Genomic DNA, 24,284 nt, shown 5'->3' with positions numbered 1-24,284 from the left:
TTTTATTGAAAAAAATCCAATCTGATAACTTTTAATGAATACAGTTAGGCATGAATACAGTTAGGCTTTTTATCTTTATTTAAATTACCTATGTATGGGGATTTATTTGTGCCATTTTGTGCTTTCTATATTTGTGGGTTTTTTAAATCATTTTAAATTTCCTTCTTTTATTCTAAATTGACTGGTTTTATTATTTCTCCTTATTTTCAGTTTGGTTTTTAATTATACATGCTGTTTTTACTTCATTAGTTATCTTTTAATTTAAAAAATATTAATCGTAAAGGCCTTAAATTAATCAAATATCTCTGCCCTAAACCTAAACACAGCATCCTTAAAATGCTTTCATTTCAGGTACCTTTATTCCTTCTTACATGCTGTTGCTTTCTGGTATTTTTGTTCATTTAACCAAGTAATTATTAACTTCTTCTGCCATGTGCCAAGTACTATTCCAGGTGCTATAGTAATAGCATTAAAATAAAGTCTCTGCTCTTGTGAGGCTTACAAGATAATTAATACATATTACATTGTAAATTAGTGTTTGTGCTAGAATGGAAAGGAAAGCATTAGGACAAAATAAAGAATGACTTAGTGCAGATGCTATTTTGTATATGAGTTTCTGTTGTCCTCAGACATTTCATGAGATTTTTAGAGCTTAAATATGAAAAACTTGATCCACCTCTGGTGGATTCCCCAGGGACCTGTGAAGTGTCAGCCTGCAGACACATCCAGGGTAGAGGGGGATGAGCCAGAGAAGACTGCAGAGCATGTTAAGAAAAGTGGGAGAGCAAGGAGTGACCCTGGAACCAAGACAAGAAGAAGTTTGGTTCTATTTACAGCTTGTCTGTTCCCCAGATATTAATAATTTAAGAGGCTGAGACATCAGGTAGGATAAATATAAGAAAGCGACTTGTCTTGGTAGTTAGAACCAACTAACTACCTTGGTAGTGATTTGATTAAAAAAAAAAAAAAAGTTTCATTGATGTGAAGCCAGACCACATTGGGTTGCGAATTTGAGAAGTTAGACACAGAAAGTGAAGACTTGTTGCACAGAAGGTAGTAAAGGAAACAGTAGAGTGAGAGAGGGATAATTTGAAGGGAAGAGGGCAGCGTTGCGGAACTCAGGGCTAAGATGGATGTTCTGGCAAAAATGTGAAACAAAACTCCCCTTGGAGACTTTGGGGGCTCTGTGGCCAGGAGATAAAGTGGGCCTCTGGGCTGGAGGAGGTTTCTCCTAGATCCGTTACTTGCCAGAAACTCCTCTCCAGAATCTCTGGTTTTTCCATTGCTGATGGTGGCAGTGTATTTCCTTGTATCTGAGTTCATGGTCAGGAGGAAAGATATAAATTTTCTGAAACCACGGTGTTCTGTTGTGATGAGTTGGCATTTGAATTCAACAGATAAAATTAAAACCATGGGGAAACATCCCCTGACCATTGCTCTTCAAACGCCTTAGCGTGAGAGGACATCACCCAAATATGCTAACTACCAAGACAAGTCTCTTTGTTATACTCGTTCTACTTGATGTCTCAAATAGAATGAGATTTCCCTTTTCTGAACACACAACCACATCTCCCCACTTTTCTGTTCATTGTCCCCAGAAGTCCCTTGATTTTTCTGCCTCCCTATTTTAACTCATATTGTTTTGCCCACCTGAAATATCCTTTTGCCTTTTCCTAACTCACTCCAAATCCCCAGTCGTTCTCCTTCACCATTTTCTCTCCTTGGTGCGCTGTAGCTCCTTGTAACTTGGCACCTGTTGCAGAAATAGAAAAGCAGTTTGTCAATTGTGAAGTGTCATACAAACTTACTAATAGTATCTGTCCTTCTGAACTGCAAGCTCATTGAAGGCAGAAACTGAGCCCTTTTCGTGTTTATGTACGTCAAACTACTCAGTGTTTGTCTTGTACATCCTTGTTATTTATTAAAGTCTGAATGAATTAGGGATGTGTGATTCTCTGATAGGCTTAAGGATTGTTAAGAATGGGTATGTAACACACCAGGTTCTATCTTGCAGCTATTATATTTATATTGAAATTCTCCTTCTGTGGAATCTCCTTTAAAAGTAGATTCCCTAATTTGGATCCTCCACTGGTTTACATTTCATTTTTTTCTTCACAGGCTACATAGCTATCTAAATCAATAATTATAGGTTGCGTAGTGATGTATTGGCATGCTTTTGACTGTAGTATTGCAGAATATCCAGTTAAACAGTCAGAGCTTTATCCCTTTGGTAACAAGAAGTCCAGCCCTATGCAGTTTCAGGATTAGTCTGTTAGTGGCCCCGGGGGACAGTCAGGGTCCCTTTTGCTTTCTGTGTTCTCACCTTGTCATCCTTAGCATGTTGATGTTGGCTCCCGTCAGGCCCCCAAGATGGCTGCAGCACTTCTCAGTATGTTCTGCGAACAGTATCCAAAGGCAGAATAGTGTCTCCTTCCGCTTCTCTATGAGGGAGCGTAACTTTTCCTGAATGCTTCCCAACAGATTTCCCCTCAGATCCTACTGGTGGAGATGTGGTTATTTACATTGGCAAGAAGAGTGGAACAGTCACAGTTGGCTGGGACCAGTCAAGAATAGGTAGTCTAGCAGAGAATGATCACTTGAATTCAGTTAGAGGTCTAATGCCATGAAAAACACGAGTTGGGGGTGGGATATGGAACAGTGTCTGCCACAGGTACTATCTGTGAGTCCTTGGCCTTCCCACCGGGGAAGTTAATATCCTTGTACATTTCCAAGAGGAGGAAAGATTTTTTACAATATTTCCACTGAGCTTGGTGTTGGATCTCAGAAATACTGTACTCATTGACTCACTTATTCACGTAATAACCATTAACTGAACACACATTTTGTGCCAGGTGTTGTGCTCAGCGCGGGGTAAGTAGCTGAGTAAGACCTGGTCCTCATCCTCAGGTGGTGGCTGGCACTTAGTCCAGTGGAATAGGGTGGCTGAAGTAAAGCGGGGAGAATAGAGTTATTCTGTAATAAACTGATTTTAGGAAATTTATTTTTCAGCAGGAGATGTGGGACATGTGGATTTGGGATGTGAATTCATTTGAAAAGCCACTTTGGGGTAAGTTGATCGCTGGGTGTAAATGACTTCAGGGTTGGACTTCTCTTTACATTGGGATTTGCTCTTACAGTGGCGCATGTTCAGACTTACCCTGATTGGACTTGATGCCTCATATACATGCCAGAAAGTGGCTTGTACTAAAATCCTAGCATAGTAATTTGAGAAATACAACCATCAAGCATAGCCACGTGTGGTACTAATTAATTAGCACATTGACTTCTCATTCACAAAAGCAGTTTGAAGGCTAAATGAAGACCAGGTTTAGAAATAGAAAGATACTTATTATATAGGGTTTAACCTGCTTTTGTTCAACCAGTAATCCTGACGTGTGGACTGGAAAGTACTCATGGCGCCAGTGTTAGGAAGGTGGAAGGTTCAAGTTTGTCTCTGAGCTGCTCTTTGCAGGACTCCAGATGCATCAGTACAAATGTAAAATGTCCCTGATTTTTTTGTTTCATCTAAGAAAGAGCCTTTAGAATTACTATTTAATATTTACTGAGTGTTTACTGTGAGTGTGTTGTGCATTACTGCATTTAATTCAGGGACTGTGACGTGGGAATGTTTTTCTCATTCAAGGAATAAAGAGGCCCAGGTTTATGCAAATAAAGTAAAATTTCTAGAAGCACATTACTGATATTAATACGTTCTGGAATTGAAATGTGAATTTCAGCATTTGGCCTAATAGACCATCACTTCTGTTTTAAAATGCTGATTGTGTTGAATGTTCCCAAGACCATCCCCAGGTTTAGTGATTGCCTAGGAGGATTCATAGCATTCAGCATATGATCTCTGAATAATAGCTAAGATTTATTCCAGCAAAAGGATTCAAAGTGGTGTTAGCAAAGGGAAGAAGTGAAATCTGGAGGAAACCAGTTACTGTCTTCCTAGAGTCCTCTCCCCGTGGAATCTCACCGAGTAAGCTTATAATTCCTCCAGCAGTGAATTTTGACAACACATATGAAGTGTTGTCAACCAGGAAAACTCATTAGACTCAATGCCAGTGTTTTTATCGAACCTGGTAATGGAGGCACCTTCTGCCTAGCATGTACCAAAATTTCAGGCTCCCAAAGGAAAAGAGACGTTTTGCATAAACCATATTGTTTGTACAGGCAGTTTCAGCACACTGAGGCCCGCTTATCATTTAAGGTAAGATTTATATCAGCGTAGGATACTGTCTGTCACTCAAGTTCCCAAACACCAGCCAAGGACTAACATTGCAACCAGACCTTTTTAAAGACAGTAATCTCAGGTCTATGTCTTAGATTTTATGCTGTACACTGATTTATTCATTCAAGGATATCGTCCTTATGATCATGCAGCTTCTGAAAAGGAATGAGAGAAGTAGGTATTATGGTGTTGGTTTTGGGGGTCCTGTGACTGCCCACTAGTTTGATTTGCTGGAAAGACTGACACAACTCAACACAGTGTTTTACTCACAGCTGTATTTTTATTACAGCCAAAGATACAGTGCAAGAACAGCAGAAAAAAGATATAAACAGGTGAATGTTGGAGAGATCAGGTGTGTACTTCTGAGTCTTCCCTCCGTAAGGATCACAGGAACACGAGTTCCCCTCCAGCTGTGAATGATAGAGACATGTACAAGACGTGTCTGGTCAAGGAAGCACATGAGTGTTACAGCCTAGAGTTCCTGTTGGTAGCCAGCTGGTCACGTAGGCGTATTCCTGCCATGTGGCCGGCTTTGGCAACTGAGACTTGGGCCCCAGACCAGATACCAGGTGCACGTCATAAATCTTGATGGTTTCTTTAAACAATGCTGACAGCCTGGTACATCCTGACTCACCATCTCTAACATCCTTAACAAATAACCGATAACATTCCAGGAGTTTCTTTCTCAGCATTTGGCCAGGGGTCATTGCCATGGCCTTAGGCATCCCCCTGGGCTTAGCATGGACAGGGTAGAAGACACATGCTGTGTTAACTCTTTCCTCACAGACTTCCACACAAAATAATGTTGCATTTGCTGAATGCAAAATTTAATGATGATATATTCTGTAGAATATGATACTCCACACTTGAAAAAAAAATTGATAGTAGAAATAGTTAACAAATTTCACTTACCTGAAGGGAATTTCACTTCTAGATTCTTTTCTTTTAGGGATTTATATATAATGGTGACTTTTGGATTTCCCATTTTGTCCACAAACCCTGATGGCTTAGACAGTAAAGAATCTGCCTGCAATGCAGGAGACCTAGGTTCGAACCCTGGGTCGGGAAGATCCCCTGTAGAAGGGAATGGCAACTCACTCTAGTATTCTTGCCTGGAGAATTCCATGGACTGAGGAGCTTGGTGGACTACAGGCCATGGGGTTGCAAAGAGTCAGACATGACTGAGCGACTAACACTTTCACTTTTCATTTGTACTATATACAGGTACATGTTATGTTAAATCAAAATATCACAAAATTAACAATATTAAATTAATATGTTACAAAATTACACATTGACCTCTCTGTGAAAGTCAGCCTCATGAGAGGCTTTTAAACACAGTGGGATTTATTTTTTTTTTAGTCATTTTGCAGCTTTCAGAAATAGTTTTACAGAAAGAAAATAACTCATAGCTTAAAAGTTACCTGGTTCCGGGATTTCAAGCCAGTCTCCACTAGTTTATTTATTGCTATTTGAAAACTGCTTTGTGTTATGCAGAAGAGGAAGACAGAGTAGTTGGGGAAGATTCCATGCTTGAATCTGAGAAGTTCTGAGTTAACAGAATCACACAGCTTCCCTCAATGCAGGGCTTCATAGAACCTTTGGTGCAGTAATATACAGAATGAATCTCTCAGAGCAAATCGAGGAAGTAACATTTCCCTAACTTACTTGATCATGGGATTTCTTTAGTGAGAACTGTAAGGTATGAGTCCTACAAATGGTGTTCTTCAGAACAAAACAGCAGGACATCGGGAAGCCCTTAAAGAATTTTAGCTAAAGGAGAAAGAGAAACAAAACATCTGTAGAAAAAATTTAAGAAGACCTTGTTGCAGCAAAGTTTAGTATCTTACACTGTCTGATAAAACCTGTTTAGAAACTTCCCTATCTGGATGTCTTTTTCCTGCCAGGTTTCCTGAGTTGGTGCTTCTCTTTTGTAATGTGAATGGTGTGTCTCTTACCCTGGTATTTAATAGTGTGATAACAGTTTCCATGGTGTGGATCATTGCCTTCATGCTTCTACCATCTACAGTGTCTGACATGGTATCAAGAACAGAGTTGGCCAAGACTGAGTAAATATCCAGGCAGCATGGAATGACTGGGACTCTAAAATACTGGTCTTTTTTTTTTTTTTAAAGGAATAACAATGTAGTAGACATAAAGGTTAGATACCATACATTTATTTTAATAATGTCATTTTGAAGAACATTTTTAGAACTTTTCTTTTGACTTCTTGCATTTAATTCCTCTTTTCATCACCAACTTCTTTTTTTATGACTTCTATGAATTTTTAATTGGTTTATTTTTTCAGAACAGTAAAATTATTCCACCATAGACATGTAAGCATTTTTAACTACTGGATTTCTTTTGCAGTAGATGGAATGTCATTTTAAGTAATTAAATGGTCAGCATAGCTAAGGAAGGCCAGTGGGTCAGAAGTAGCCAAGGCACTCCTCAACTAGTAAAAGGTGAGAATGTTTGCTTTACTGGGTACCAAGAATTGTTGTAAAGCTATAATTAAGATGCTGTGTGGTAGGGATAAGCAGACCAGTGGAACAGAATGTAGAACCTCAGAAACATGACTTATGACAAAGTTGGCATTGCACACTTTTAGGGAGAGATTGAACTTTCCATAAACAGTACTGAGACAATTGGTTATCCATATGAAAGAAAATAACATTGAATCTGTACTTACACTGGAAAGGTAAAACTTTAAAACTTCTAGACATTAAAATATTTTTAATGATCTCTAGGTAGAGAAAAATTTCTTAAGACATGGAAAATATGAACTACAAAAGACACCTCTTATTAAGAAGATAAACTATAAACTGGGAAAAGATACTTGTAGTACATGTAACTGACAAGGATTAGAATCCAGACTGTATAAAGATCTTCACAAACTAATAGGAAAAAGACAAAACAACTTCACCCAGTAGAATAAATTTCAGAGGGGACATTAGGAAGAGGAAATGGAAATGTCAGAGATGGTGGGGAAACTCAAATTAAATTACACACTTACCAGATTATCAAAAAATTAAATAGTTTGGCATCAATAAGTGTTGCCAAGGACATAACACATCCAGAGCTCTCATTTTGCTTTAGACATCTGGGAAAGCAAGTTTGCCATATGTTGTCATATTGAAAATATGTGTAGTCTCATGACCTAATATCCCTAGGTATGTACTCTAGATCAGGGTTGTGACGACTCGGATTAAAGATTTTTAACATCTTTAAATGGTTAAGAAATAATTTCATAATTTAAAAATTACATGAGATTCAAATTTAATGTCCATAAATAAGCTTCGTTTTATTGGAATACTGTCACACTTACTTGGTTATGTACCATGGCTGCTTTTGTGGTACAACCCCAGATTCAGGTGGTTGCCACAGAGATCTTATGTCCCACAGAGCCTAAAATGTTTACTGTCTGGCCCTTTGCAGAAGTTTGCTGACCCCTGGCACATGTGTACCAGGAAACATGCATAAACCTAGAAATAGCCTCATGCCTATTGAGCATGAAAGGGATAAACTGTGATTAGCCCCATAGTGTATGATCACATTAATATAAGCCAACTGAGTAGTACACAGTGGTGAAAAGGAGCTGACAACCGCATGCAGCGTGAATGGGCTGGAGGAATGTAGTGTTAGAAGAAAAGCAAGTCTCAGATTTTTCCATTTATAAGCGATTCAGTGTCCTTTCAAGTAGCATAGTGTGCCTCATAATGTGTAATTGTTCTGACTAGTAGAGAGGAACTTCACAAGTGCCCCAGAGCCTGTCTGACTTTATAGGTTTCCTCTGTCTCTGCCCCCCGCCCCCTCCACTTCTGCATCCCAGGTGTGTGTCAGGAACCCCGTTCAAACTCGCATAATCGGGAAAGGGGATTATTAGAAGGATTCCTGAGTGGTCATGAAAGCCAAAGAAGAGACAGGGGCTCAGTCACTACAGGACCCTCCTCCTCCCATCCTGCGTGCCTCTGTTTGGGCTCACACTCTTGGACTGCAGGTTGGCTTTCTGTCCATGATGGGCAGCGTAGCTGACTGCAGCATTAGGTCAGCACGGGCTTCCAGTTCTGTGACGGGAAGTGAAGGGCTGAGGGCCTGTGGTTGGCCTGGCCAGGTCATTTGGCTGTCCTCTGCCCATGGGACTAGGTCTGTTAGCAGAAGTCCTTGGGGTAGGGTGGGCAGAGCAAGAGTCAGAATCATGAGCCAGGAAGCCACCTCAGCCTGTATCTATTTTCTGTCTCTTCTTTAAAGAGTTGCTGCTAAGTCGCTTCAGTCGTGTCCAACTCTGTGCGACCCCATAGATGGCAGCCCACCAGGCTCCCCCGTCGCTGGGATTCTCCAGGCAAGAACACAAGAGTGGGTTGCCACTTCCTTCTCCAATGCATGAAAGTGAAAAGTGAAAGCAAAGTCGCTCAGTCGTGTCTGACTCTTAGTGACCCCATGGACTGCAGCCTACCAGGCTCCTCCGTCCATGGGATTTTCCAGGCAAAGTACTGGAGTGGGTTGCCATTGCCTTCTCCGAGTGTAAAACAATATGTGGCATTCTGACAGCTTTGTGGATATCAGGCCTTTTTTGAAGTGATCATTAAGGTATTTGTTGTCTAAGACAGTATACTTGGTGGTTGTGGTGGAAAGAGAGGTTAGAATGTCTGTTGAGCATATTAGTTTAATTTAAAAAAAATCTCAGCAGCATTACCACAGAGATCTCTCATGTTACCCCTTTATGGTCACGAACATTTCAGTCTTTTCCTCCTGTAGGGACATTTAAGACATTAAAATATTTGAGTCAAAATAGATGTTACACTTGGAGAAGGAAATGGCAACCCACTCCAGTGTCTTGCCTGGAGAATCCCAGGGATGGGGGAGCCTGTTAGGCTGCCGTCTATGGGGTCGCACAGAGTCGGACATGACTGAAGCGACTTAGCAGCAGCTTAGCAGATGTTACACTTGCTTTAAACCATGATATACCTGGACTTCCCTGGTGGTGTAGTGGATAAGAATCTGCCTGTCAATGCAGGGGACATGGGTTTGATCCCTAGTCCAGGAAGATTCCACACACCTTGGAGCAACTCAGCCTGTGCACCACAACTACTGAGCCCACACACCTCAGCAAGGGAGGACACTGCAGAGTAGCCCCCACTCACCCTAACTAGAGAAAGCCTGCGAAAAGCAACGAAGACCTAGCACAGGCAAAAATAAAAATAAATAAATAGTATAAAAATTTTTATTTGGTTCTGTAAAACTATAATCATGTACCCAGAACTCATTCCAAAAGTTCTGAGAATATGTAGGTATAATACAATTACTTAAAAAAAAAAAAGACATGACATACCACTGATTTATTCTGAATGACTGGGAGGGTACTTAACCCGTTGGTGATAGTGTTTAAGGTACTTGAAGAAATATACAACAGTTATCCTCCTAAAATTTAAGTAGTTTTTTTTGAAGGATCCTCACCTCTTCTATATTTACCTATTTTTAAGGTTATTGAGGTTGAATTTATTATGTACAGTAAAATTCACCCTTTTAAGTGTAGTCATACCCGTTTGGACAAATGGACACAGTTGTATGACCACCACCACAAGCTGGGAGTAGAGTGTTTCCCATTATCACAAGTTTCTTCACTGTCCTTTGAGGGCAGTCCCCTACTCTTCCAAGCCCCTGGAAATGGCTGATCTGATTTCTGTCTCGTATAAATGGCATCATATAGTATACAAAATGCAGCCTTTTGTTACTGACCACTTTCACTAAGCATAAGGCTTATGATTCATCAGTGCTGTTGCATGTACATCAAGAGTTCTTTTTGATTGCTGGATTTCTGGGTTGAAGTAGACTTCTTCACTGTTTAGAGTACCACAATTTGTTTATCCATTCACCTGATGGTAGACGTGTGGATTGTTTCCAGATTTTGATGGTTATGATTAAGTTGATATAAAGGTTGTGTACAAGTCTTTGTGTGGACATACATTATCCTTTCTCTTAAGTAAGATTCTTATGGGAGAAAAACTGTTGTTTTCCGGAGAGACTGTACATTTTGCATTCCACTGGCAGTCTGTTAGTGGTCCAGTTACAGCTGTTCTTGCTAGCATTTGGTAGTTTTCTTTTTTCCTTTAGCTGTTTATATTGGTGCATAATGGTGTTTCATTGTGTTTTTAATTTGCAGTTCCCTAGTAGGTTGCATTAGTGGTAAAGAATTCATCTGCCACTGCAGGAGACACAAGAGACATGGATTTGATCCTTGGGTCAGGAAGATCCCCTGGAGAAGGAAATGGTAACCCACTCCAGTATTTTTGCCTGGAGAATCCCATGGACAGAGGAGCCTGGCAGGCTACAGTCCCTGGATTGCAAAGAGTCAGATCTGACTGAGTGCACACACGCTATAGCTAACAATGTTGAGAAAATCTTTTCTTGTGCTCGGTTACCACCTGAATTGCTGTGCCGGTGAAGTGACAGTTCAAACCTTTCGCCCATTGTATTGGATTAGGGTTTTTAAACACTGTATTTGGAAAGTTTTTTATGTGGTCTGGGTACAAGTAATTTATCAGATGAGTCATTTGTAAATATTTTCTCCCCATATGTGACTTGTTTTTTATTTAACTGTCTTTTGAAGAGCAGATTTTATTAAGTCCAACTTCCAGTCTTTTTTTTTTTTTAATGATTTGTGCATTTTATTATTAGTATCTGAGGAATCTCTGGCCCAAGGTTTCAGAGGTTTTTGCCTCCTCTTTATTCTCCTTTCTCCCTGCACCTCCTGCTTTCTCTGTACTGCTCTCCTTCCAAATACACACACACCCACTGCATTTCATCTTCAATTTTAGAATCTAATTGTGCTGCCTTGGAAAAATTAAACAGGGATGGGTACAGAGTTATAAAGACTTGCTTTTAAGCTTTGAAAGAAATAACACTCAGCAGAGTTTGAGAACACAGAGCCACGTTCGCGTCCTGGAGAGCGCACCAGCAGGCAGGCTGCTTGCTCTGCTAGTGACCAAGAGAGGCAGCCTTGCATGTGAAGTGGCTTGAAATACACGGTATATCAGCTTCCCTGGAGAGAGCTGTTGTTTCATGACACTGCGCATTGTAATCCTTTTGGCCTTGTCCTCACCCCAGTCACTAGAGTTAGTAGTGGTTGCTCACCACGTGTGAGGGACTTGAGGCAAGAATCCTACAGTGGCACCCCTGTTCTCAGGGTACAAGTGGGAAGTGTTGGTTTGATGGAAGGAGGCCGATAGGCAAGAGATCCGAGTCCCCAGAGAGGTGAGCAGAAATAACACTTCACAGTTACAAGTGTCACTTAGTGTTTTGGGGGTGCTTTTCAGGTTGCTGGCTAGCCCCTTCGTGAGGTGGGAAAGAACCGTTATCTTTTTCATAGATAAACTCTCTGGTCTGTCCCGGGTTCATGCTACATAAACTGCCCTTGTAAGAAGCTCCTGGGCTTCCCTGGTAACACCCCAGCCCTTCAGAGCATCTGCACTTGGCTTTCAGTGGGGGGCAACTGTGCCAAGTGTTTCCTCCGTCCACCCGAAGTGCACTTGGTCCTTCCGTCTCCCGGTCAGCACTGACACGCACCTTTGAGCCTTGGTGCCCATGGCTCCATGCGATGACTCCTTGTCTGAGGTTCCTGGGACTGCTCCAGTGCACCCCCAGACGAGTGCCAACGTGCCAGGAGTGTTCCCGATCTAGCTGTCCCAGATTTGGTGACCGTCCCTCCAGTCATTTACCCAAGATGTTGTAACAGATTGGGGTGGGGGTGGGGCACATAGAAACGAAACTTCGGGGAAGTCTGTGCAGTTACTGTCAGAGCCAAGTCCAGGCCTCAGATCTCTCGATGCCCTTTTACGCTTTCCATGAGTCTGTTGCTGAATGGCTGGTGACTAGCATTTTTAGAATGGGATTCAGTGGAACAGAGGGACAAGAATCACTCCAATTAAAGTGCTGTAGTACAGGTACTGGGAGAGCTCATATAAATCCTTAGACCATGCGAACTCAGTGGGAGTGTTTGAAATGGACTGGGAATTGCTGATTTCTTAAACCCCTGTGGCGGTTAGTGGCTTAGCTTTTACTTGAGCGTTTAATATAGCAGTTGAATAGAACGCAGTTAAGCCCCACGTGTTTGATGGATATGAGATAGTCACTCACTGTTTTAATTTGCATTTTCCTAATTGTAGTGAATCGAGCCCATTTTTACTTGTTTATTGGCTCTTCCGGTTTCCTTTCTGCAAAGTGCTTGTTTGCGTCATTTACCCATTTTTCTGTTTTATTGTGTATATTGATTTGTAGGAGTTATTTGCATGTTTTTGATACTATCAATTTTTAATATTTTACAAGCATTTTTTGAAGTGTGATTTAAAACTTATTCTTCATAGTAAAATTTCATATTAATATTAAGTTAATCTTGCGATTGTGCTTTAGGTTCTGAATTTTTTAGTTAATCTTTTTTCTTTTTCTGTCTGTAGGTTATGAAAGTGATTTCTGATGAAACTGGATTGGAATAATTTTCATGATCTTTGTATATTTATATATATATATTTTAAAATTTTGCATTTGACTTAAAGTGCCATGAGAAAATTTGCATACTGCAAGGTGGTCCTAGCCACCTCCTTGATTTGGGTACTCTTGGATATGTTCCTGCTGCTTTACTTCAGTGAATGCAACAAATGTGATGAAAAAAAAGAGAGAGGACTTCCTGCTGGGGATGGTGAGTGACATTTTATAATAATGGGCCTGTTTTGATACATATGTTACTTGTTTGTACTAACTAATTTGGGAACTATAGAATTTTAACATTCTTTTTTTTTTTTTATAAATTTATTTATTTTAGTTGGGGGCTAATTACTTTACAATATTGTAATAGTTTTTGCCATACATTGACATTCTTTAGATTAATAGTAATCCCCGGCTTTCTATGTATGATAATCATATTCCTATCAGTTCTCCGGTGGGGTCTTCTAACAGTATTAAAGTGTCATGTATAGAATTGCTAAATTCGTGTGTTCAGTGTTAAACGTAGTTAATTTTCTGGAAGTTGTATTACCAAATAATGTAGGGAATCACATAGCTGGGACTACCAAAACTGCACAGGAGATTAGCCTAATGTCATAATGCTGAATGGAGTGTTAAAATTGCATTATCAGGCATGAGAGAGAGTTCTCTAGCCCTCCTATCTCAGTCCTAAGAGAAGAAGGTATTTTAGGTAGATGTGGTCTGGTGAGTTCATTTTGTTAATGCTGTCGATAGCTCCAGTTAGCACTTTTAGGGAGAGCTTATGCAAAGATCAGACTATAAAATCAGTGCTGCATTGAGAACACTGCAGTCTCTGGCATGGAAAAGGAAGGAGACACCTGAAAAATTCCATTTTAGACTCTGTATTTAAACCAAAAAACAAATGCCTCCTTGTATTTACTTATTTTTAAACAAAATGAAAATGACTTTGCATTGTAAGTCAGTAATTTAGCTATTCTGGGCCATGCACTCTGTCTGGTTAGTTATAGAATATCTGGCTAAACAATAATTCTATTTTTAGGAATTATATGTAAATGTTTTATTTGAATATACAGCCATATTTAAGTATCTTACACTTTTATAATGAAGGTACCTGGTCCCTTAAAATTTCTAATGTAAAACTTACTTGCCTACGTACTATAATTTTTATAGATGGGATTATGTAACCAGTTCTGTTTATTTTATGGGAAATTTGCCTAAAATTAGTCTCAGTCGCTAACACTGAACTTTAGTAATACCTAGGCTAACCCCTAACTTTTTAATTTTTATCGTCCCCATTATGTAACCAGTTCTGTTTATTTTATGGGAAATTTGCCTAAAATTAGTCTCAGTTGCTAACACTGAACTTTAGTAATACCTAGGCTAACCCCTAACTTTTTAATTTTTATCTTCCCCATAATTTTTAATAAGATATACTTCTATACAAGATCAGCCTATCTGTTGACTTTCCTGGTTTCCTTTAAGGCCCTGCTGCTTGATAAGTTTGTTGTGTGACAAGACCCTGCCTCTGTAACTGATGTTAGAGCTGTAACTGTCGACATTTAAATCAGAGGGTGGGTATTGCTATTCACCATTAAAAAACCAGGATATTCCCAAATGGAACAGATTAACTTTCCCCTCACTCCACCCTAACCTGTTGCTGTTTATAGTGGGAACTCACGGTGTTCTATCTTAAATGCAAAGGCACAATCATAAGACAGACCGGGACCTCTGTAGTGGGACAAGACACACTTGGTCTTCACCAATTGTTGTGAATGTTTTGTAAACTCTGCTGTGTGCTGGCCAATGTGCTATGTGCTAGTGATACACGTTTCAACAGTACAAAATAGTTTTTCCCTTTGGGGAATTCCCAATCCAACAGGAGAGGAAGAATGATAGACAAATAGTGATACGTTAGCTTCCCTGATAGCTCAGTTGGTAAAGAATCCACCTGCAGTGCAGAAGACCCTGGTTCAATTCCTGGGTCAGGAAGAGCTGCTGGAGAAGGGATAGGCTACCCGCTCAAGTATTCTTGGGCTTCTTTGGTGGCTCAGCTGGTAAAGAATCCTCCTGCAGTGCAGAAGATACCGGTTCAATCCTTGGGTTGGGAAGATCCCCTGGAGGAGGGAAAGGCTACCCACTCCAGTATTCTGGCCTGGAGAATTCCATGGACTGTATAGTCCATGGGATCGCAGAGAGTCGGACACAACTGGGTGACTTTCTCTTTCACTTTCAGTGATATGGTAGATAGCACACTAGAGGTGTGTGGGAGGAAAGGAACACCATGGGGCCTCTGAGAAGGTGCTGCAGGGAAGTAACACTCAGGCTAAAGTATCAGGGTGCACGGTTGTTTGTTAGGTTTGACGGGTGAAGGGAATACATCCCAAGCAAAGGAGAAAGGCATGCACAAGATAAATAAGCACATGTGAGAACAGAGTTGATGGATAAGAAAGCGTGAGGAGAGAGCACAGACGAGGCTGGGAGGTCAGCAGAGACCACGTCGCAGAAGGCATTTTATAACATGCCGAGGGTTTTGCACTTCAGCCTGTAGGCGAGGCATGCCATCGAAGGATTTTAAAGAGGGGAACAAGTAACCTGATGGGATCCCGACTTTCAGAACAGAATGGCCACTTGGCTGATGTACTGGGAGAGAATGAGACATCTGAGACTGGTTGTGAGACTGCTGGGAAAGTTTGGAAAAGTTCTTGGGGCTCACACTAAAATGGCACTGGAGGTGGAGAGGAAATGAAATATATGGGAAGTTTGTAGATAGTGGACTTCACACAGCAGGGAGAGTCACTGAATGTAGGTAATAGGGCAAGGGAAAAGTCTCCCATGACTCTCAGGTCTCCATCTTTGGGTAAACTGATATGAGGAGGGGCCCCAGAGGCAGAGCGGCTCCAGTGGGAAGGCAGAAGGACGAGTTGTGTTTGGAGCATTTCACATGGAGTTGCTGGGAGCGGGGGTCTGCAGCAAAGAGTGGCTGGGGTGGAGCCTGGGGACGGCACTGGGCTCCGGAGTGTGCGGGAGAGACAGGCAGAGTTGGAGAGGATCATGGAGGGCCAGCAAGGGGAGAGAAGGCTTCTGGAAGTCAGGGGCAGCAGAGAGTCCAGAGGGAGTGGGGTCATGGAAATCCAGGAGTGATGGATGTTTGTTCAGGGATTTCACCTGAGATGAAGAAGTGGTTGTGATACATTTCCTAATGGGGTTTCTCATTACCCTAGAAAGTGCCATTTCAGTGCCAGTAGACTTCATATTAACTGGTGTGTAGCTTATTCTTTTAGGACGCTTTGACACACACAGAGTACAATAGTTAGAAGAAAGGAATGGAAAAAAGTTGGTTTTCTGTGTACAGACGTATTTTTTATGCACTTTGAAGAGGTTTAAAATATAAAGGAATGAAGTAATACTTGAAAGAACAAATTCTCGGCAGAGGAGACAGTGGGGTATCAAAACCATAAGAAAAAGTTTATCCTTGAAGAGGATTCTAAGGTTAGTGCGCTTCTGAAAACCACTAGTGACATGAGCATCAGAGAAAAGGAGTAGCTTTTATGCAAAGTATCGAAGTACAGAATAAAGGAGATATGGTCTGAGAGTGCAGTGTGGCGCCATGAGAGACAACAGCACCTCCTGAAAAAAGGAGAATGAAGGCGGCTGAGGGTTGTGAGCTTAGTGGGCCTTGTGGGAGAGTCGGCTTTACGTCTGGTGGATGGGACCTCTGTGTTGAGGAAACTTGATATTTACTATGTGGAAATAGCAAGATGGTGTGGATGACTGAGAAAGAGGTCAGCAGTGGTGATGAGAGAAAGCTGAGCAGTATGATGCCAGGAGGTGAGTTAATAGCTGAAGGGAGAGACTTATGAGAGGCCAGTGATTCCAGACTGGGGCCCTAGAGCATCCATTTTTCAAACTGTGTTTCAAGGGATTGAAGGGAAAGAGTGGGGAAATGACTAAGGGAAGGGGGACAATGGCTGCCAAGCAAGAACAGTTTGAAAAATCTGCTCTGATGGGACTTTTCAGTGCAGTGGGCGCTAGGAGGTCCCAAGTAGTGTAGGAACCCTAAGGTTGTTACTGCTCTCAATATTCGGCTGCTGAGAAATTGTGGTGCCGATGAAGAGATCTTTCACTAAAGTAGTTGGGAGAGGGTTGACAGGCGGTGGCATCAAGGATGTAGACCTTCTTAGTGGAATTAGCAGGTACAGTCAGTGATCTGGAAGAATATAGGTCTCTTCTGTTAGAACACAGAAGGTCTCCAGGATCTTCGTTCTCTGTGGCATTTGAAAAACCAAATTAAACAATGAGCAGATGTGACACTCCAGAGCAGTTGTCTCAGTATTGTAAGGACCTGCATTCTGAACTGCTTTGAGCTGCTTTAGAGCGCCAATTTGGTGAAATTTACCAAATTCTGTTCTTTATACTGTTGTGTGCAGTTAAGCAGAATGGATTCATTATCCCTATGATAATGCTCATCAGATTATCCTAGGGTCTTACATGTACTTGTTACTTACCTATATCAGGTACAAGCAGGCCTGTCTGGTGATTACACAGGGTTGATTTTATTCTGTTTTATTTTCTATTCTTGAGCAGTTCTCTCTCATAGTTTTATATTTGCTTGTATTTTATACCCCAGACTCTCTGAGAATAGGAAAATTCTTCTTTTGCTAGAGAATTAGATAAAATTCCCCTTGGAAAAATAAAATTAATACAAGTTATGTCTTAGGAGTATTTTTGCAACTCCTCTGCCTTGTTAGAATTAACTCATTCAGTTTATGGATTTGGATGTTGCATAGAACATTCAGTATTTTTACCGATACACTTTCAAGTAGGAGTTAATCCTTTGTGTCAGCATGGTATGTGATTTTCAGATTACTAAAATACTGATTATTCAAGTTTTTACATACTTATGCTAGAATTATTTCAGTTGTCAAACATTAGGAAGACTTTGAGAACATATTTTATAGAAGAAACTTTAGATGATTAAAAACTTAAAAATATTGTTAGTAAAGGCTTTCAGAAACTATTACAGACTTTTAGTGTATTTAGAGTTTTATTTGTACACATTACAAATGAATTGAATATAAAATTGGAATAAGGGTTGAAACTGACAGGTATTGAGGTAGCAGAGAGTTATCAATGAATTTTGTTATATGCAGTAATATTTTGACGTTAAAAAATTAGGTAATTTGCTTTGTTTATATAATACTTATTATTTTATATAACACTAAAAAAGCAGAAACATTTCAATTATTATTGTAAGCCAGGTCTCAATTTCAGAGATATTAAAATACGGGAAAAATATTTTGGAGTAAGTGAAATATAGTGCATAAAAACAGGAAAAATGATAATCATCTAAGAAAATTGTTTGGGAGAAATGCTTTTAGCTTTTATTTTCCCAAATGGATATCATGTAACTTTGAAAAAGTAAAAATGTTAGTCAGTCATGTCAGACTTTTTGTGACCGCATGGACTGTAGCCCACCAGACTCGTCTGTCCATGGGATTCTACAGGTAAGAATACCGGAATGGGCAGCCATTCCCTTCACCAGGGGATCTTCCTGACTCAGGGGTCGAATCTGGGTCTCCTGCACTGCAGACAGATTCTTTATGACTGAGCCACCAGGGTTTATTCTACTTTCATGAGAAAATACAAATTGTAGAAATTTGTAAGATGTGTTAAAGCTAAGGTATGTCATGTGGTTTGTATATGTAAGTCTCATTTGGCAGCAGTCAGAGTGAACTTGTGGTTTTTTTGATAATTAAATTTTCTAAGAAATGAAACTTCTCTACCTTGTCATGTAGATGAATTTTAACTGAAGTATACAGTAAAATGTTACTATTGTGTTTTCACATAATACTTCAGAACAACACTTAGTTACCCCCTTGTCAAAGCTGATTTGATTCTTAGAAATGATCTACATATAAAACTTTAGGCCAAAGAAAGTTTGTTTTTTCAATTCAGGAAAATGATAATATCCAAACCCATTTCCATTGCTTTCAAACAAGTTTCACTGATCTCTTTTTTTAATTTACATGAAAGACTGATAAGTAGAAAACAAGAGAAGTTAATACTTACCATCTTTTTTGTTAGTTGCTTTTTAATACTACAAGTGTGTTAGTAATAAAAATATTCATTAACTAGTTGCATTTTATCCTGGCACCTTTGCCAAAGAAAATTAGTTTACTGGTCTGCCTTTAATTCTTCAGGATATTATAATTTCTAAATTCAGGTGTTGTGGTGGGTTCTGTAAGTAGTAGTTACAAGACTTGATTAATGGTCATTTTAAATGTGACTCTGAAAACTCACGTGTATCAGTAGGTTAAAGTATGTAATGTGGGTATTACACTAGATATTCAGGTTGTTAATAAGTACCAGCTGATCAAATTTGTAAAGTATTGCAGCCAGGAAGATTTTGTATGTTGTACAGTTCTGCCCAATTCTTTAAGACTTCCAGGCTGGAGTTCACTAGGATGGGGCAGGATTTTAATTTTCTGGTCATACAGTCTCTTAGGCTATAACCAATCAAGTTTATACTTACTAGTTCTTACTGTAATTTCTTGAGTGCCTCTTCATACTCTCCCAATCCTCATGGAAAATTTGAAACATAAACAAAATTAGAGAAAACGGAAAATTGATCTCCCATATACCCATCATCTGGAGAAGGGGAAGGCTACCCACTCCAGTATTCTGGCCTAGAGAATTCCATGGACTGGATAATCCATAGAGTCGCAAAGAGTCAGACACGACTGAGCGACTTCCACGTACTTATCATGTCTTCAACAGCTGTCAATGCAAAGCTAGTCTTGTGGCATAGATACATGGTACCTCTTTTTTTTTGTCCTCCCCACCCCACTTTTTTGGTTGTTGTTGAAGAAGAAGAAACTGTTTTCTTTTCTCCAGTTTTCCACAGTCAGGATTTGCGTTCCGTAAGGGTTGACTCATTGGAAAAGACCCTAATGCTGGGTAGGATTGGGGGCGGGAGGAGAAGGGGACGACAGAGGATGAGATGGTTGGATGGCATCACCGACTCGATGAACATGGGTTTGGGTAGACTCCGGGAGTTGGTGATGGACAGAGAGGCCTGGCGTGCTGCAATTCATGGGGTCGCAGAGAGTCGGACACGACTGAGCGACTGAACTGGACTGAACTGAATGGTTTGTTTTTTTTTTTAATCATGTCCTCTGTCCCCAGTAGTATTTCCTGTGAATTGATAAGTGGGTCCAGGGGCTTGATTACATTCAGAATCTACTCCACCTCACCTTGCCCCAGGCAAAAATATGTTATAGATGGTGTTCTGTATAACTTAATACTCAATTAAACATTTAAAAACTGAGCAGTTTGAGAATGTTTCCATTTTAACTTTTCTTTAAAGCATCATCTTATACTAAAATAGGGCGCAGGTAACTGAAGGATATTTATAACCAGGCCCACTAGATGTCTCCCACCTACTCTTTATTTGTCTGTGCCATGCACAAAAGGTAAGTGTGACTTCCAGAACTCCAGTGCTTTGTACTGACCCCTGAGTGTCCCAATCCCCAAATCTGTTCATTGCTCTTTATTTTCAGAGACAGGTAAGTAGCAATTGACTCTGAGAGTTTAATAATTTATGGTTAAGTTTTAAAGGTTTATATGGGCATTATGCTTCTGTACTTATAGTTTTTATTATCCTTGTCATTGAAAATTTTTGTCGCTGAGAAATTTTTTTAAATTCTTATATTTAAAGAGCTTACTTGGCAAATACTAGATTGGATTTGTTTTTTAAAATTGTATTACAGGAGTTTCCTATGATTTTTCAAGTTATTTCCTAATATTTTAACTTCCTGAAATCACAGTTTCTGAGCTTCTGAGAATAGGGAAAATTATTATACACAATTTTTTCCTTGATAGTTCTTTAAAACAGATTTTATGTTCTGTTTATGTTTTACGTTGAAGGCATAGTGAGTAATATTCTGCAGCTCTGGTATGGATAGGTTGCTTTGTACCTGCTCTGGACAGTCATCCTGTAAGCCAGCTTTGCAGACAAGAGCTGTTCTCAGTCAGACAAAGCCTGTCTGAAGAGAACTGCTGGTTCGTTTACTACCTTGATGTCTTCAGACATTTCTGTCCAGAGACTTTTGAGGGATGCCTTAAAAACACACTGCAGGAGAATAAAACTTTCAGCTTAAAAAATCAGTAATGTATAAACAGATAGTTTCAGCCCATTCTTACCCTCACTTCATTCTCCATCCATCCCTTTTAGGTGAGATGTTGAACACAATTTTTTCAAATTTAATATATTCTAGAACATGTTTTTCTTCGAACACTTTATTATCTCAAAAGTACATAACTAGGAACAAGATTTGGGATTTGCTGGTCAGAAATAGTCTTCTTTTTACTAATACAGCCAGTCCTCTGTATCTGTGGATTATACGGAGGGGTGATTGTGCCACATACCTTTTTATATAAAGGATTTGCACATCTGCAGATTTTGGTATCCAGGGCAGAGTGACGGGTGTCTTGGAACTAGGCCCTCATGGATACTGAGGAACAACTCTATGTTAAGAGATAACATTACTTCTGATTAGAATTACATTTCTTGATGTTCCACCTTGCATAATGCTTATTATAATGTCTTCTATTGTTAATTCTAGGATTTCATTTTGATTTATTTTGAATAACACTTGTACTCATGTATTAATTTAGCATATAGTTATAAAGTGCCTGTTAAACACTGCTAAACTCCACAGAAGGTACATGAATGAACAAAAAATTCCAGCTAAAAAAGAAATCATAATCTAGCTAGGTGGGGTGTCATAGGCATGTTTAGCAATCATAATTAGGGAGAGCTGTTGATTAGAGGGACTTTCCTGGTGGCTCAGTGATAGAGAATCTGCCGATGCAGGAGATGCAGTTTTGATCCCTGGGTTAGGACGATCCCCTGGAGAAGGGAATGGCAACCTACTCCAGTATTCTTGCCTGGGAAATCTCACGGACAGAGGAGCCTGGCAGGCTACAGTCCATGGGGTCACAAAGAGTCAGACATGACTGAGCAACTAAGCAGAAACAACAATTGATTAGAGACATAGAGCCCTGGATGAAATGATGTGATCAAAAGTAGTAAGCAGTCACTCGAGAGAGATGCAGAAGAGCTGCAGGAGAGAAGCCGTCTTAGCTGGGCCTTGAAGGACTAGTGTGGGTTTGGTGTTGCACAGATAGAGGTGGGAGATGCCAAGGGAGGAGGCCAGTGTGAGCAAAGGCACCGGCACAAATAGACATGAGGCACAGAGAGGAGAGCAGGAGGTGCTTCTTGACGGGAGGGTGAGCATATGGGGGCTGGCAAGTGGAGAGCACAGCAAGTGGTAGGTTTGGAAACTTAAATTTCTTATTATAGAGATTTGACTCCCAGAGACCATGAGAATAGCACAATGAAGACTATGCTTTAGAGAAGTTACTGTGGCCACAATATTCGAGATGGGAGTGCCAAGGCCATGCAGTGATTCACATGAGTGGTGCATGGTGACAAGGTCTGGAGTCAGGACGCAGTGTGGAAGCAGGGGACAGGGCAGCCCCTAGGCTGTGTCCCAGATTGGTAGAGGATGGGCTCAGAGGTGGCTCTGGTCGTTGAGGGCATAGTTTAAACATAAATATTATTCAGCAGAAACATGAATTAATTGAATTGCTATAAAATTAATGTTAAGTTTCCTCCTTATTCTTAGTTCTAGAGCCAGTACTAAAGCCTCATGAAGGTCCTGGAGAAATGGGGAAACCAGTCGTCATTCCTAAAGAGGATCAAGAAAAGATGAAAGAGATGTTTAAAATCAATCAGTTCAATTTAATGGCAAGTGAGATGATTGCACTCAACAGATCTTTACCAGATGTTAGGTTAGAAGGGTAAGTACCTAGTGTGGTCCTGATAGTATTTAATATGAATGAAAAGTATGTTCTGAATTCTCAGTAAATTGCACTTTGGTGTTGACTATTCTTGAAATGAATGTTACATTGCTGAGTTACTTCTTACCACCAACCCCCACTTAAATAATTAAATGCTGATAAAATAATATCTCAAGTTCTAGAGATCATTGGGACCATGTGTTTTAGGCTTTGAAAGATAATTGTTTATCTTGATGGATTTAGTAGGGATTTTAAATCTCATTATTATCAAAGCATTTATATAATCAATTTTATAAAGGATCATTTTAAGTTGTATGTATCTTAAAACAATGAAGTATACAGTCATAAGCATACAGATCAGTGAATTGCTACATACATGTTATCCTGTCTAATCATCGTCCAAATCAAATTATAGAACATTTTCATCACCTCTAGAAGTTCTCTTATGTTCCTTTCCAGTCAGTACTCCCAACCTCAGGGGAAACCATTGTTTTGATCTCTAAACATTGATTAGCTTTGTCTTTCTTTGACCTTTTTATAGATGAATCTATACTGTTTATATTCTGGTGTCTCTGAGATCCATGTTGTTGCATATATCGGAAACTTATTGTTCTCCATTGCAGTGTGGTGATTTGTTATGTGAATATACCATAAGTTACACATTGATAGATATTTGGATTGTTTCCACTTTTTCACTATAATGAATAAAGGCTATGGTGATATTTCTGTGAATGTTTTAGGAAGACCTAGGCTCTCATTTCTATTTGGTGTATATATTGGGGAAAGGAATAGGGTATACACTTACATAGCTTTAGCACATTTTTCTAAGATGGTTGTACCAACTTACACTCCTACCAGCACCTAATGCCCAGCTGTGCCATATGATACAAAGTATCTGGACTAGAGGACAACAGGCCCTGTTAAAAGCAAGGGAACTGTACAGAGAAAGGTGGAAAAAGTGAACATTCTAGCTGTTGAGACCACCTTGGCCACCTTGCCTTCTGTGGCTCACAGTAATGCCAGCAGCTGAACTTTTTCCCTCCAGGCAAGAGATTGGAGGGTCTTTTTCAATAGAATTAGACTAGCCCTAGAGAAAAGGAAAACAACTGCAGACACTGACATCAGAGACTCTCCAATTTAATGACAGTAGCCTGATCACTCCAATGAAGGAGACCTATAGTCAGAAAGCCTCACATACTTAGAGCTTACAGTCAGTTTTTTGGCCTTCATTTTTAATGATAGATAACCAAGAAATACTAGACATCACAGAAAACTCTCAAACATGGAAAGGGTAGTTCAGAACTTTAAGCAGCTTGGAAGAAGCGAAGACTGACTATTCAGTTAGAATTCCATCACCTCCACTAGCTTTGTTCGTAGTAATACTTCTTAAGGCCCACTTGACTTCACACTCCAGGATGTCTGGCTGTAGGTGAGTCTCCACACCATAGTGATTAAGTCCTTTTTTGTACCATTCTTCTGTGTATTCTTGCCACCTCTTCTTAATCTCTTCTACTTCTGTTAGGTCCTATTCCTGTCCTTTATTTTGCCCATTTTTGCATGAAATGTTCTCTTGGTATCTCTGATTTTCTTGAAAATATAGTCTTTCCCATTTTATTGTTTTCCTTTATTTCTTTGCATTGTTCGCTTAAGAAGGCTGTCTTATTTCTCCTTGCTATTCTTTGGAACTCTGTGTTCAGTTGAGTTA

At 39.9% G+C, this 24,284-nt stretch overlaps 1 protein-coding gene across 3 annotated transcripts in view; it reads left to right on the top strand.

The window, feature by feature from the left end:
- The window catches only part of GALNT1 (polypeptide N-acetylgalactosaminyltransferase 1), a 118,310-nt gene that overhangs the window by 40,841 nt on the left and 53,185 nt on the right, over nt 1-24,284 (top strand). For 2 of the 3 annotated variants that reach the window (XM_081562427.1, XM_081562426.1), the window contains 2 exons: nt 12,787-12,929; nt 22,405-22,579. In XM_081562427.1, the coding sequence (XP_081418553.1) occupies nt 12,791-12,929; nt 22,405-22,579 (314 nt within the window). In that variant the 5' untranslated portion in view covers nt 12,787-12,790. The remainder of the gene's footprint in view (nt 1-12,786; nt 12,930-22,404; nt 22,580-24,284) is intronic. The other variant, XM_081562428.1, reaches the window with a different exon arrangement.

Source organism: Giraffa tippelskirchi, chromosome 14, assembly GCF_054371585.1.
Source record: "Giraffa tippelskirchi isolate mGirTip1 chromosome 14, T2T-mGirTip1v1.2.pri, whole genome shotgun sequence".
Lineage (NCBI taxonomy): Eukaryota > Metazoa > Chordata > Mammalia > Artiodactyla > Giraffidae > Giraffa > Giraffa tippelskirchi.
Note: the sequence above shows the minus strand (reverse complement) of the source record. Positions and strands in the feature narration are given on the sequence as shown.